The 16,750-nt window shown below is 44.7% G+C and overlaps 1 protein-coding gene across 1 annotated transcript in view; it reads right to left on the bottom strand.

Moving 5' to 3' along the window:
* The window catches only part of FAM120B (family with sequence similarity 120 member B), a 34,790-nt gene extending 20,484 nt beyond the window's left edge, over nucleotides 1–14,306 (bottom strand). The window contains exons 1-7 of the mRNA XM_078858012.1: nucleotides 14,256–14,306; nucleotides 10,632–11,576; nucleotides 10,254–10,334; nucleotides 7,069–7,237; nucleotides 5,294–5,389; nucleotides 3,265–3,446; nucleotides 2,312–2,404 (exon numbers count right to left, since the gene is read on the bottom strand). Of these exons, the coding sequence (XP_078714138.1) occupies nucleotides 2,312–2,404; nucleotides 3,265–3,446; nucleotides 5,294–5,389; nucleotides 7,069–7,237; nucleotides 10,254–10,334; nucleotides 10,632–11,558 (1,548 nt within the window). The 5' untranslated portion in view covers nucleotides 11,559–11,576; nucleotides 14,256–14,306. The remainder of the gene's footprint in view (nucleotides 1–2,311; nucleotides 2,405–3,264; nucleotides 3,447–5,293; nucleotides 5,390–7,068; nucleotides 7,238–10,253; nucleotides 10,335–10,631; nucleotides 11,577–14,255) is intronic.
* Between the last annotated feature and the right edge of the window lie 2,444 nt (nucleotides 14,307–16,750).

Below are 16,750 nucleotides of genomic sequence, written 5' to 3'. Positions count from 1 at the left end.
AAGAGAAAATAAAACTGAACTTTTTTTCTATTTATGTTACTTTATTTTTCGTGTTACTTAATACTAGTTCATAAAGTCTTGTCCAGGCAAAATTTTTCAATAAATATAATAATGAACCTGATAGGATTTGTTACACTTTTTACGATCAAACGCTAACTACCCCAAAAAAAATCAAAAATTGTTGACGACTTGATTGGACCTATCCTTTACCTTTTTTTTCTTTCAAAACCGCTTGAATATACGAAATATCTCAAAAACAATACAAGACAGAGCAATGGTTCTCGCTTTAATTTTGTTTTGCTGTTTAACGCTCTATCAAAGGAAACAAACCGCAATCTTATATTTGGAATGGTTTCTGAATGACACCATGTACAAACATGTTTATGGGGCACTTAATATGGAGATTTGGGGGCCTTCAAATAAAAAATCTGGGATATTCAGATTTTTCCTGTTGTTTGTGTCTTAAAAGCTACATTTGTACCAACTTGAAGCTTTCTACCTTGTCGGCAAGTACCCTCGAGGTTTTTGAGACGTACGTTTAAAGGTTTTTATTTATATACAGTAGTTTTGTTAGTGTTACACGCAAATGTACAAATTCCGTTTTAATTATTAATTTAACTATGCTTTCCTTTTTTTAACAGTAACACATTTCATAACACTGACCTATGGACATTTAAATACAGTGCATTATTGTGTTCCGACTTACGAACTGGTCTCAGGAATGAATTAGGTTCTTAACCCGAGCACTGCCCGTACCGTGAAACTACCACGACTGAAAACGCAGACACAACAAAACGGCACAAAGACACGCAGACTATGAATACTGCAGAGACAAAGACAAATATCCCCCGTATAGCCTTAATAGACTGTTGGGCAAGTGCTGTTAGCGAGCACCAATGAAGGTCGGAACAGCACACGAAGGGGTGAGTGGCCAGCACTACACTATTGGCGATGTTTACGCACCGCACCAGGTACTCATTTAAGGCTGAGTCTACCTAGGGGAGGCCCAGAACCGGTTCAGATAATCATCACTGGTGTTGGCCATGAGCGGGAATTGAACTCAGGTTCGTAGCGCAGCGCACTAACCGCTCCACTGCACACACATAAACGCAAACGAAAGCACCACAGGTGCTGGAACATACAGAGGCCAAAACAACGCTTACAAGACGCGAATAACCGCAAACATACGTATGTGTACATACGCAAGTGCACAGAGATCCTATTTTAGTGATGTTCATCTCCCGTGGAAAGCGCACAAGCAAAAGCACAGACAACATTGCACACAATCAGCAAAGGCGTTTCAATACACAGGTCCAATTTCCTCTTTAAATATTGCAGAACATTGCAATAAACTGCTGGCAGACACTGCTGGTTACAGGTTGAATGGCATCTTTAGTTACAGTTGACCGTGCACCTGTTTACCGTGTTGAGAGGACTGATGGAGGCACGATGAGAATCGTGTTCATGACGTTGTTTTGGTCATTTTGGATTTCTGGGTAGGGAAAGCAGCAAGACAAATGAGGACGTTGTCCGGTTTCATTGGATAATAAAGTTACTTTATAAAAATGTTCTGAAGTGGGAATTCAAACATTTAAGTCTGTAATATTTAACTTCATGGGCCTTTGTCACAGTGTGGCAAACTGTGGCCTGGTTAACACGCCTGTGTATCTTAGCAGTGTGCGGCCCATCGAACAAATGCTGCTGTGTTGCCTTGTGACAAGACAACAACCTACAACACCAAACCCACTGGTTGATGGACTTAAAACTTAAAACGTTACTATAGCGAAGGATAAACATGTTGTGTTTTAGTTCGGGGATGAAACAGACCCTTCATAATTATTATTGTAGTTACCCACCATATGCCAAAACGGTGCATAAAGATGACATGTGCACTTTTGCCGCTTTTACAATGTCGCATGCGAGTGAGAAGAGTAAGCGCAGTGACAGGCGAGAGGGCCGGCAACGGTGCGCGCAGCCGAGGGTGGGGGCTGCGCGAAGGATTTAGCGGAGAGCAACAGAGAGGAAGGGGAGTGAGGGGCGATGGCAAGAGTTTGACACGGGGTGGAGTGTTAGGAAATAAGTGCTGTACAAACCCGGTACTCGGGGATGTAAATAAAAACTGAATGCACCTGACGTAGAGGCGTAGCTTTCTTAACATTTCCCTATTTATTTGTTCGAACCATTGCACAAACGCTCGTGAATACAAGTGATAGCTGGCGTGAGTTTTAATTGTGCGTGACAATCTATTACACCAAAAAATGCAGGATAACAACATGTGCATTTTTACAAATATGGTGAAATGACCGCATACCGGTAAACGAGCAAGGCTCTGGGCATCCATTTCTTTGAGGCACAGAGCTTGGGCGAGCAATGCTTTTACATCCTCCAGGTAGAACGTATCGATCTGGAAAAAAAGATTCCCACCGCAACATCTTCCACCACTCGAAAGTAAAGACAGCACAGTATTCCCTCGTTATTCGCGAGGGATACGTTCCAGAGATGCTCGTGAACAGCAACTTCTGTGTATCGCGATTAAATACGTGAAAATTATGACAACACAAAAAATGAATACCTCTTTATTATAAACATAGAGTAAATTTAAATAAATATTAACATATTAAATAATAGGTTATAAATTAACTTAGCTTAAATTATAATGATCCTTTACATGACGACTTTTTCTCATCACTTTCTCTCTCGATGCAATCGTGTCGGGAGTCCCAGATGCGATTCACGGATAGCCAAAACCGTGGATAGCAAATTCGTGAATAACGAGTGAATAATGTTTGTCATAACACAAAAATAATGACAGGCCCTTGTCAAACAAACGAAGGTTTCCCTATGCTGTGTTGGTCATGGGAGCTGTTTGACCATACTTGCTCACACTGGTCAATGCAAGTTGGTGATGGGAGGTGCCAGGACCAGTTCGGATATCACTCACCACCTATGTTAGCAGTGGCCTGAATTAAAATTCAGGTTGCACGTTTCATATAGCATGGTGCGCTAACTACTGTCTGTCCGCCCTCCTTTACAGCGTGAAGTATGCGTCCGACATTAACTAACACAGATGCAGTTATCCCACCGCATTCAGGGCGTTTGTCTTGTATGTATGCATAGGCTAGAGCGTTGTGTCAATTACTTGCCGACGTGTTTACGATCGCGTGGTTGCGGAGATATTACCACAGATCTCAATGACACCTATAGAGCAGCTGCAGTGTAACTGGGGGGAGGGGGGTGAAGGAACACAAGTGTAGGTAAACGAACCTGCGTTGCCATGTACCCCAACAAGCAGCAGAGAGCAGTGTGCCCTGACTGCAGGGCAACCATGGCCGATTGATGTCCTGATAGGCCGAAGCATGCCAGGAAGGTCTGCAGCCGCCACTCCGCCACACGCGCTGCATCCTGCTCCGCGGGCTGCCACAGCGAGCGTGCCTCCAGCGCTCCCCCTGTACAACGCCGTGCAAGCCTCACGTTGTGTTCCCATGGGTCACCTTGCTCGAAGGTTTACGGAATTATCGTCTGAGATTGCTCGTTTCTAAGCCTCACATGGAACGGCGTTGGAGGTACAAACCCGCGTCGTATTGCGCAGACCTCATAGCAAAATTTTGTAATGCGATCAGAAGAAGTGAGGAAAGTTGGGACTTGGCGTGTTATTTTATCAGGACCAATGCTCTAGTTCACAAATCCCAAGTTGGCATAGCTGCCAATTCGCAAGGCCAGATTATAATTGGTTAGACCAAACTGGAAGTCTCCAGACTTGGCTCCCAGTCCTTTCCACAGGTTTCTGCAGTTAAAGAATCACTTGCTAGAAAAAAAACTATTTTAAAGTGACAAGAAAGTGATGTTTGCCATGATTGGATGGTTTGAGGTGCAAGGACAAGAGTTTGTCAGGGCGGCATAGAAGCCCTGGAAGAACATAACTGAACTAACATGTAGGGAAATAACACCATGTCATCAAGGTCACTCGTTTCTTGCTCTACCAGACCACAGATTTTTCATTACCCCTTGTATATCTCACTCTGCTGAGTCTGCAAATAAGACACATCTAAAACTCGCTCTCTGCTGTAAAATAAAAAATCCTGTAACATCATTCCTTTTCTTTGAGAGCGAGTGAACACTGCATGTTTCAAGTCAAAATTATGTATTTCATATACTACATGTCATGAGCCAAATTATAATGATTAATCAAGAAGTAATATACACTCATTCTTTGGGTCTTTCGGTAAAGCCACGTAGATAGAAAAATAATACAAATATCATGACGTTTCGATCGCAACACAAGCAATCGTCATCATTTTTCTATCTACGTGGCTTTACCGAAAGACCCAAATAATATGAATCCCTGCAGTCACGATAGCTTTAAGTCAAGATTTAATATACACTTATTTTTATTTATTGTCACTGATAAAGACTTAACACACTTTTAAATCTATTATCCCATGAATTATATTAAACTTCAAATTTAAAGTAATGTGGCATATTTGCTTAACTATGTATACAATGTCAGAGCCATTCACATCACATGTGCTCAAACAGAGCGATGAAGCTATATTTGTCGCCAAAGTAAAACCAATTTAATTTTAGTTAATATCCCTGGCTGAAATTGCTGAAACAGCTGCAATATAATAAAACAGCAAACATACGGAATCAAGCTATTCATACACACACAAAGATAATGAAAAAAAAATCTATATTTCTGATTTACCTGCTATACACCGATGGAAAAACACAAGTAAAGAGCTTTTTAAGTCCAGCATGGCACGCATGTGGGTGCACAGGCCACTGCCACCATACAATTTCAGCTATTACTGTCTCCCGAGTGGTGATTTAAAATCATGACACCAGGTAGTCATAAGAGGTTGAATAGAAATAGGGGTGGTCCAGGTCAAATTCAGACATCAAATGCTGCTGGTGTTTTGTGTGGCCAACTGAGAATGAGACACCATGATTACAGCACAGTGCGATATAATCATTGAGCGATCACTCACCACTACGACATGTACCAGAGATGAGGGGGAGAGGTCTGGCCCCTGGTGCAGTATCAGCCCTGATTAAGTTTTTTACAACGCCTCTAAGCGCACAGCCTTCTCAACGCTACGCATGGCCCTGTGTAGACACGGGGCAGATGCACATAGAAAGACACGGAGGCAGACAGAAAAAGACAGAGAGACACAGACAGTGAGAGACGCTGAGAGATAGAGAGTGAGCGACATGGGGAGGGCACTGCCAGAGATGGACCCAACGTGACATTATTACTAGTTTAAAAAGTTAATTACGAAAAACATATCCACACCTGGCATATCCAGAGGCAGAGGGGCGATGAGCTCCGGTTCCCTGAGGTCATTCCCTGGATACACTATCCATTCCTTCACTTGCCGAATTTCTCCATCTGCAAAAAAGGTCACACAAAAACAAACAAAACCATGCCAAGTGTACATATTGTAACAAATTACTTTAAGCAGTATTTTAAATACATGGGGAGATTTTATTATGACCTTTAATGGACTTTTTTAAAATCTCCTAGAATGATCAGAAGACCAAAAAAATGTGTACAGTTTTTACCAAGGCATGTGGTTTATACTAAATCAGTTAAGAGTAACCCAGCATATAATAATAGGGTTTTTCCCATTTTTTCTGGCAACAAAACTGAAGTCTTTTTATAAGGATTCATGTCACCATTTACTGCAACACTTGCAGTCAAAATACAAACAAAAAATATACTATGATAATATATGCAGTGTCCTTGAAACTGATTGGTCCACACCAGAGACAGCTTTCTTTTGAGCCTCGACCCAATTGGTGCTAGACCAGAGGACGCCAAAAGGCGTACAGCTCAAAGGCAATGCCACTATCAAAGTAATGAGGGCCAGTACCAAAATATAAAAAACCCTATTATGATATTTTGGTACTGGCAAAGGAGGTCTAATGATGAAGTAACCCAGGAGTGACACACATCTCAACTCGCATCACAACACTTAAGAAAATGATTATGCACCAGATTAAAGACATCACATTGATGCTGGAAAGCTATCCATGGCCAGATTGGAACTGTGTCTGCCTCAGGCCAGCCTATCCATTTTTGGGAGTGTGATCCCCAGTTACAGACGATCTTCTTTCATATTACCAAACCCTTTATTTCGCTTGGACATCCTCTAGTCCTTGTTTCACTGATGTTGCTGTACAGAAGAACATAGGGAAATCTCTCTTTGTCCACTCGAATGTAAACTAGCTCCCCGGCATGGTTTTTCGGATTGTACCATGTGTCATTTGTTATAATGTCTGCCGTTTAATTCCACATGCTGGGAGCTTCTTGAAGAACTGAATCGCTCCCAGGACATGCAGCGAAATGTCAGACATCATGCCGAGCAACACGCAGTAGAATCTGAAAACACTGGAGAGCCAAAAATAATGTTACGTTTTAAATAGCGGCATGGCACATGCAAATTGCATCTCGCAACGCTGAGAAACCACAGATTGATCTGGTCCCATCAATTTACCAAACAACGCAGTCCTCTATATACTTCAATGTTTTCAACCAATGAATGACTGTTAACATGTATGCATGTTGAACTTAGTTCGCACTATGTAGCCAACCGTGCGAATCGGGGGTGCAGAGGTAGGACAATAAATTAAACACAAAGAGCAGTTCTTAAGAAATGAGTTTTGCATATAGATTTAAAAGTGCATAGCAACAGTGGCTTCCTAACATTGGAAGAGCGTTCCAGACGGCCGCAGCTCATCTGAAAGCGTGCGATGCAGTGACCGTCTTTGTTCGATGGATCGCCATGTGTCGGAAGAAACCAGGGCACCCACGCACTCGAGGGGGCAACACTATCCCAAACAGATGTTTTTACAATACAACCCAACCACAAAACCCTTCGCAAACAGAATTGTCCCCTTTGAATGATGCCTATCATGTCCCTTATTATTGCTAGTTCCTTTTGAATGCCAACAGTCCTCCTATCTTACCTGGTTTATCCCATGATTTCTCTTAGTACAGCCATTTCGAAGTCTTCCCTACATTCATGTATGTACAATAATAACAAAAACGACTTTCCTGACTCTTACCCACAGGTTTGATCCCCAGTAGCAGGCCATAGATGTGCTGGCGTACAGGCCGGTAGAGGAGTCCGGCGGGGGGAAGGCCTGTCCCAGCTGGGTCCTCCAGGCTGTTGCTCACATCCAACTCTCCCAAGACCAGCAACTTGTAAAGTTGGTGACCCTGCTGTTGGGCCAACTGTTGACACAAGCATCCCCTTGTTGTGAGAGTCCCCTTACTTGGGAGTGTGTGGCAGTACATTGTGTCTCAAATTGCTTACTGCTGCTTTCATTTGCAGTCAATGATTATGCACAAATACTTCATATTATTCCTACAGATTTAGTTAAACATGTTTTGTCATCGTTCTGCTTACCATTTGAGACCCAAAGGTCGTACAATTACGTGCAATACACCAACATATGCAACAAACCTCCTTTCCGAAATGCAAGGGTTTTTTTTTTGTTAGAAGGCATGACCTGACCTGGCAAGTGGTGGCCACAAACATGTCATGGAAATAACTAACAGCTTGAGGATGGCTGCCTCAATGCCATCTGTGAGCCAAGAAACAACAGATACTGAGCAAATACCAAAGAATTGCAACAGTGCATGTTTGTGCAAGATGAAAAGAGAGAGTGGAAATTGCTGGCCATTCATCATCCATCAATTCAGGTGCACAGACAACCAACATCAGCCCAGCCATGAGACAGTGCCAAGGTCACCACAGAAACTAGCCATGCCATGATCAGTCATTTTCTATTCACTGCTGGATGAAGGTATGTCCATGCTGGTGCTGCATCTCACCGTCTGATGATGTTACAATCCATCTCACTCTTGTGCATGAATTAATCTCAACACTCTAAAGTGTTCATGCATAACAGCCTATGGGGATATACTCCAAAATGTAGTTTGAATGTTTTTTGTAATCTAGCTGCGTTGCCACGTGATAAAAGTACACAAGTATGTTAATTCACGTCTTGTTTAGGTGTCGATTCAGCCCATCATCCCTCTTAGATGAATATAATGAGAATGAATTTAATAATTGGTTCTTTACCCTTCTATCTGGCAACAAAACTGACACCTTTTTACAAGGAGTCATGTTTGCATAGACCACAATACCTGCAGTCATAATACAAACAAAAGAACATAACTCTGATAATGTGCACTGTCCTTAAAGTTGATTGATCCACACCCGAGACAGCTTTCCTTAGAGCCTAGTCTCATATGGGTTGGACCAGATGACGCCAAAAGGCGCACAACTCAAAGACAATGCACCATCAGAGTATGAGAGCTCGGGGCAAGCATCTACACTATGGGAACCTCATTTGCCAGTAAAAATATAATAATTGGTTCTTTACCCTTCTATCTGGCAACAAAACTGACACCTTTTTACAAGGAGTCATGTTTGCATAGACCACAATACCTGCAGTCATAATACAAACAAAAGAACATAACTCTGATAATGTGCACTGTCCTTAAAGTTGATTGATCCACACCCGAGACAGCTTTCCTTAGAGCCTAGTCTCATATGGGTTGGACCAGATGACGCCAAAAGGCGCACAACTCAAAGACAATGCACCATCAGAGTATGAGAGCTCGGGGAAAGCATCTACACTATGGGAACCTCATTTGCCAGTAAAAATATAATAATTGGTTCTTTACCCTTCTATCTGGCAACAAAACTGACACCTTTTTACAAGGAGTCATGTTTGCTTAGACCACAATACCTGCAGTCATAATACAAACAAAAGAACATAACTCTGATAATGTGCACTGTCCTTAAAGTTGATTGATCCACACCCGAGACAGCTTTCCTTAGAGCCTAGTCTCATATGGGTTGGACCAGATGACGCCAAAAGGCGCACAACTCAAAGACAATGCACCATCAGAGTATGAGAGCTCGGGGCAAGCATCTACACTATGGGAACCTCATTTGCCAGTAAAAATATAATAATTGGTTCTTTACCCTTCTATCTGGCAACTGTCTCGGGTGTGGATCAATCAACTTTAAGGACAGTGCACATTATCAGAGTTATGTTCTTTTGTTTGTATTATGACTGCAGGTATTGTGGTCTATGCAAACATGACTCCTTGTAAAAAGGTGTCAGTTTTGTTGCCAGATAGAAGGGTAAAGAACCAATTATTATATTTTTACTGGCAAATGAGGTTCCCATAGTGTAGATGCTTGCCCCGAGCTCTCATACTCTGATGGTGCATTGTCTTTGAGTTGTGCGCCTTTTGGCGTCATCTGGTCCAACCCATATGAGACTAGGCTCTAAGGAAAGCTGTCTCGGGTGTGGATCAATCAACTTTAAGGACAGTGCACATTATCAGAGTTATGTTCTTTTGTTTGTATTATGACTGCAGGTATTGTGGTCTATGCAAACATGACTCCTTGTAAAAAGGTGTCAGTTTTGTTGCCAGATAGAAGGGTAAAGAACCAATTATTATATTTTTACTGGCAAATGAGGTTCCCATAGTGTAGATGCTTGCCCCGAGCTCTCATACTCTGATGGTGCATTGTCTTTGAGTTGTGCGCCTTTTGGCGTCATCTGGTCCAACCCATATGAGACTAGGCTCTAAGGAAAGCTGTCTCGGGTGTGGATCAATCAACTTTAAGGACAGTGCACATTATCAGAGTTATGTTCTTTTGTTTGTATTATGACTGCAGGTATTGTGGTCTATGCAAACATGACTCCTTGTAAAAAGGTGTCAGTTTTGTTGCCAGATAGAAGGGTAAAGAACCAATTATTATATTTTTACTGGCAAATGAGGTTCCCATAGTGTAGATGCTTGCCCCGAGCTCTCATACTCTGATGGTGCATTGTCTTTGAGTTGTGCGCCTTTTGGCGTCATCTGGTCCAACCCATATGAGACTAGGCTCTAAGGAAAGCTGTCTCGGGTGTGGATCAATCAACTTTAAGGACAGTGCACATTATCAGAGTTATGTTCTTTTGTTTGTATTATGACTGCAGGTATTGTGGTCTATGCAAACATGACTCCTTGTAAAAAGGTGTCAGTTTTGTTGCCAGATAGAAGGGTAAAGAACCAATTATTATATTTTTACTGGCAAATGAGGTTCCCATAGTGAGAATGAATTTGTCTTTTATCAAGAGACACCGGCTGCTGTAAGAATAGAAAAAAATGCATTTAGGTAATCAAAGACATGAAAAGGAATAAAAAGCACGGTGGCAAAAGCAGGGAAGAGTTTTCAGACCTGCAGAAACTCCACATCGGTGCAGAGTGACGCCTTACAGCCTCCATCCATAGATGAGACAGTGCCATGTCCCAGACTTGCCTGTACAGTATACATAATTCAATCATTGAAAGAGAAATTGTAACTACTTTCAGCATACAGCAAACGCTTTAAATTCGTAATTAACTATATTGTACATTTTTAAGAAATGTGACTCTTTCTATTCCCAGTCAACATTTTATCCCATCCTTACTATTCACAACAGTACAGCAATAACGTAGCTTTTACGTCACATCTCTCAATGTAGTCTCGATGCGAAGTAAAAGCGGTCATGGAACACACGATGAGGACACATCAAGGCACGAGGAGATCCATACACACGTCACACTTCCACCTTACCTGGATATTGGCAGGTAGCCAAGGAGAACTAAGTCCTGCCAAGGTGTAGTCTGCCACAATGGCTTGCAGTTGCCCACAAGCCTCGCCACCAAACAGCTCACGCTCGAGTTGCTCGAGAGAGGCAGGGGACGCTGGAACCTTGCGGAGGTATCGCGCCACGGCCACCACAGGAGGCTCACCCGGAGCTGCACAGCGTCTTCTAAAGCCGGCTCCTCTTTTTTGATCTATGACATCATTACCCATGAGGCAGGCTAGTACCGGCAAGTCAGAGATGCGAATGCGGAGGTGCTCACATAACCGCCCTCGCACGTACATTACGGTAGTGAGAGTCTCCAGGTCTAGACTGTTGATGGACAGGTATGGTACCGTATCGTAGACCAGATAGTCTGTGTCTTGGCCTAAGATCCCTATGCAGTTTTTACTTCGTGCAAACTCGGCCACTTCGTAGTCAGCCTCCCGTGTCGTGCGGATAACCTCAGCTCCCAGGGCCTGAAGGGCAGACCTTGTAAAGCTGCAAAGACTGGATGGGATGACAGACATGTTGTCGAGGGGCTGCTGCCCTGTCTCCTGGATGTGCCTGAATATGCATGATATTTCGCGGCTATTCTGGTGTCTGCGGCGAGCCCACTCCTGCCGCTTGGGTAGTTGCGTTGACCCATCGAAGAAGAATACGAGGTGCAGTCCGATGTCCGCCAGACGGCGTAAGAAGTTATTCAGGCTCTCCAGGTACTCCTTCCACTGGCCACCCTGCACCCAGCGCTGGGGAGTGTACCAGAACCGTATGCAGCAGGGAGCATCCACAACCAGACAAGGCGTTTCTCCCGGATGTTTTATCTTGAAGCTCTCGGCGAGGTCGGCAAGGCGAACTGGCTCGCACGCACCAGGGACGCAGCCCTCCACAAAGCTCTGCAAGCCCTTTACTCCCATCGCACAGTGTTCCAATTCCTAGGATAAGATCATAAAACAAAATTAAGATACATTAGCTCAACCTGTGGCATATAAAATCCACAAGCACTGCTCTAAATATTTAAGATCTCATTTTTTTACATGGAGTTTAAGGTAGGCAATGTTCAGCTAAGATGTTAAAATACTGCCCACTATACAACTGGTTTAGGTGCATCATACTGGTAGGAACCTCCTGGTTACACCAGCCCACAGCGGATTATTGTGTCCGTCGTGCAGGGAGGGGCTGGGTGGGAAGGGAGGGAGGGGCTGGGTGGGTAGGGTGCGGAGGGGCTGGGTGGGGAGGGTGGGGAGGGGCTGGGTGGGAAGGGAGGGAGGGTGGGGCTGGGTGGGGGTGGGAGGGGTGGGGCTGGGTGGGGAGGGGCTGGTCACCCCGTGGTGCCCTTATAAAACTCAACGTTTAACCTACTCACGCTGGCTTGTGCCCGCCCTCACAGTCGGGCATATTTGCGGAATACACCACGCCGCCGTTGACCCTGGCCATTGACCGAGCAACCCAACGTTCCTACCAGCTCCCTCCGCAGGAATGAGTTTCATAGGGGGTTGTTTGGCCATTCTTCACCAACCTGGTCAGTACAGGTTGTTTACGCAAGTAAATTGGCTTGGATAGGACTCATCGCGAGACGGGATGATGGCCCATGGACGAGACTGGTGATGGAATGACAGCCAAAGGGCAGCACGGCCAACGCAGATGTGGAACGATGACATTAGTTCACGTGTAGAAGAGAGGTGGATGGTGGCAGCGCTGAGGAGGTAACGGCATTGGGGTGGCCTTCATTCAGAAACCAGATAATGGCTGATCACGATTATGATGATAATGATGCAACAACTGAATATAACAAGTGTAATCTTTTGCTGGCTGCTTTCTTTGTTTTATTTTGCTACCAAAAATGTAATAATCGCAAACGTCTAAAATTCAGTTATTATCTGGCCAAACACACATTGACATTGAAGAAAAATGTCGTGCCAAAAACCGATCAACATTTTTCTGAAGCAAAAAAACGTGTTACATATCCACATCGGATATTTCACCCAATTGTTTGACCTTCATATGGGAGAAATTACAATTGTAATCAAGTATTCAGCAAACCATCGGCTTCCTATCCCAGCTTCAAAAGACTCACATTCTATAACACTGTTGACAAATATGTTCATGAAGGCTGATCATATTGTAGTTACACTGCAGCAATTATACCCACATATGGCTCCAGTAATGGTGGCTCGGAATCTACAATAATACTTCAAGCCCCACTATTAGGTATGTTAAAAATGCATTGAGTCATATATTTATTTGAATTCTTACACGAAAGATACTCCTCGTTTAAATCGTGAGAATCGGTGCACTGTTATGTCTGCAATCACTGCAGCCCCAAAGAATATCGCTTCGAATTATGTATCAACATCTCATCAACATCTCGGGAACTGAAAATCTGCAGATGTTGGTGAAATAAGAGGGCTGTAGACAAGAGACATAGATGAGGCAGATATACAAAAAAAGAATGCGCGCGTGTATTGGGGATATTTCGTGACCCGTGATGTCCCCTTCATCTACATGGGGCCCCTTGGCATTGGCTTGGTTTGCAATGCCCAGAGCGCCACCTCTGGCTGTCATCTCCAAACGACATCGAAGATAACACTGGTCAACAAAAAAAGCATTTTTTTCTGGCCTGGACTTTTGCAGCTGTTTTAGACTAATTTCAGGGTGCCGATTCCAAATCTGATCTCAGATTTGCTCTATCACATCTCATTTTTATGCTATCGGCATACCCCATTTTCATTGATTTTACCCGAAATTAACTGTCACTTATGATTGCAAATTGTTGCGAGTCAGTGACTGCTTTAGTGTTAAAATATGGTGCTGTATTTTTAGGATAGTGTGTTTATAATATAATTTTATGTAGATATCCACATTTATTTAAAAAAATTCTTCTGCAGTTTTTATTGATAATGCAATATTTGATATCTCAAAAACCTGGTGTGATAGACAACTGATGCCAGATTTGGAATCAGCGCCCCAAAATTACCTTAAAACCGTTGGAATACCTTATGCCAGAAAAAGTGTGTTGACCAGTGTAATCGATTCTCCCAATGGGCTAGACTCTTAGAGACTAGAATCGCAACATGCCCTGGTGTCTATTGCTGTAGACACTCCGGAAGCCATTTACTCCCCACGGCAAAGTGTTCCGATTCCTTGGATGAGATCAGAAAACAGAATGAAGATGCAACAGCTTCAACCCGTGGCACATAAACCCCACAGGAACCGCTCTAAAAATGTAAGATCTCACTTCTTTTTTGTTTTTACACGCAGTTTTAAAGTGAAGAAGGATTGTGCACAGACTCTTAAGGAGGCTGCGAAAGCCCAGTTTAGATCTCGTGCCGCTTCAGAGGCGAGGGGACTCGCCGCTCATCTATGTGGGCAGCTCATGAGGCTTTTGTGGCAATTCCACGTTACTATGGCCCGGCTGGTGGGCTAGGGTGGGGGAGCGCAGACGACGGAGACAGCTGGAGGGGAGACGGACCGAGCGAGACGGACCAGGAAGACGGCACAAGGGAGACAAGCACAGCGGACAGAGACGGGGAGAGAGACGAGTTAGAAGAAGAATAAGAGGGAGACAGATCATTTAGAAGAACACCAGAGAGACAGCCGAGGGAGACACAGACCCAGTCAGACAGCCGCCCGCTGCTGCTGCTGCTCCTGAAGCCGCCGCGCTTCCTCTGTCGTCATGGGCGCGTCAGAGCGCAGTCCCCACCCCCCCCCACCACCCCACCCCACCACCCCCACCACCCCACCACCACCCCCCACCACCCCACCACCCCCACCACCCCCCCACCCCCCCACCCCCCCACCCCCCACCACCACCATCATCTCAACCACCACCACCATCATCTCAACCACCACCATCATCTCAACCATCACCATCATCTCAACCACCACCATCATCATCTCAACCACCCCCACCACCATCATCTCAACCACCACCATCATCTCAACCACCACCACCATCATCTCAACCACCGCCATCATCTCAACCATCACCATCATCTCAACCATCACCATCATCTCAACCACCACCATCATCATCTCAACCACCCCCACCATTATCATCTCAACCACCACCATCATCTCAACCACCACCATCATCTCAACCACCACCACCATCATCTCAACCACCGCCATCATCTCAACCACCGCCATCATCTCAACCACCACCATCAACATCTCATCCACCACCACATCATCATCTCAACCACCACCATCATCATCATCTCAACCACCACCATCATCATCTCAACCACCACCATCAGCATCTCATCCACCACCACATCATCATCTCAACCACCACCATCAACATCTCATCCACCACCACATCATCATCGTAACCACCATCATCATCTCAACCACCATCATCTCAACCACCACCATCATCTCAACCACCACCATTATCTCAACCACCACCATCAACATCTCATCCACCACCACATCATCATCGTAACCACCATCATCATCATCTCAACCACCACCATCTCAACCACCACCACCACCATCATCTCAACCACCACCATCATTTCAACCACCACCATCATCTCAACCACCACCAACATCATCTCAACCACCCCCACCACCATCATCTCAACCACCACCATCATCTCAACCACCACCATCATCTCAACCACCACCACCATCATCTCAACCACCGCCATCATCTCAACCACCACCATCATCTCAACCACCACCATCAACATCTCATCCACCACCACATCATTATCGTAACCACCACCATCATCATCTCAACCACCACCATCATCATCTCAACCACCACCATCATCTCAACCACCACCATCAACATCTCATCCACCACCACATCATCATCTCAACCACCACCACCATCATCTCAACCACCACCATCATCTCAACCACCACCATCATCTCAACCACCACCATCATCTCAACCACCACCATCAACATCTCATCCACCACCACATCATCATCGTAACCACCATCATCATCATCATCTCAACCACCACCACCACCATCATCTCAACCACCACCATCATCTCAACCACCACCATCATCTCAACCACCACCATCATCATCTCAGCCACCACCACATCATCATCGTTACCACCACCATCATTATCTCAACCACCACCACCATCATCATCTCAACCACCACCACTATCATCTCAACCACCACCACTATCATCTCAACCACCACATCATCATCTCAACCACCACCCCATCATCACAACCACCACCATCTCAACCACCACCATCATCGTAACCACCACCATCATCTCAACCACCACATCATCATCTCAACCACCACCCCATCATCATCACAACCACCACCACCATCTCAACCACCACCACCATCATCTCAACTACCACCATCATCGTAACCACCACCATCATCATCTCAACCACCACCATCATCACAACCACCACCATCTGTCACGTCCCTCACATCATCACTTCTCACCTCATTCCTCGCATCAGCATCCACGTCATCGCCTCTCACATCATTACCCCTCACCTCATCACCTGCATCACCTCATCATCCCCTACCTCATCGTCCCTTATCTTATCCACATCTTCACTCCCTCACCTCATTCTTAACTTTATTTCCTTGGCTCATCACCCCTCAAATGATTCCTCGCCTCATTATGTGCCTCATCATATAATACCTCATCCCTCACATCATCATTCACATCATTGTCATCTCACCATCACCTCTCAGCACCTAATTCCTCATCACTCCTCACATTATCATTTAGATCGTTACCTTAAATGATCATCCTACACATCACATCTCAACGCCTCATCCTTCACCTTATCCTTCATCTCATTATCCCTCACACCCACCTCATCGCCCCTCACTCCATCCATCGCATAATTTCTTACATCACCCCCCCGCCGCCCACTGTTGTATCCCTCATCTCTGTCGATAACAGTGCTGTCACAGAGAGGTCGCATTCATTACACACAAAATGAACCACAATACTTTGCCGATCTCGTCAAGCAGCGTAAGCCATCACGCAAACTCCGATCATCCTCATAGCAGCGGCAGCTTGTCGTTCACCACCGAGCAAAGATGGTCACCGCAGCATCGCGCGCTTTCCGATGCACCATTTCTGTGGCCGTCTGGAATGCCTTC

Source organism: Lampetra fluviatilis, chromosome 7, assembly GCF_964198595.1.
Source record: "Lampetra fluviatilis chromosome 7, kcLamFluv1.1, whole genome shotgun sequence".
NCBI classification, from domain to species: Eukaryota; Metazoa; Chordata; class Hyperoartia; order Petromyzontiformes; family Petromyzontidae; genus Lampetra; species Lampetra fluviatilis.
The sequence above is the reverse complement of the archived record's forward strand: the minus strand, read 5'-3'. Positions and strand labels throughout refer to the sequence as shown.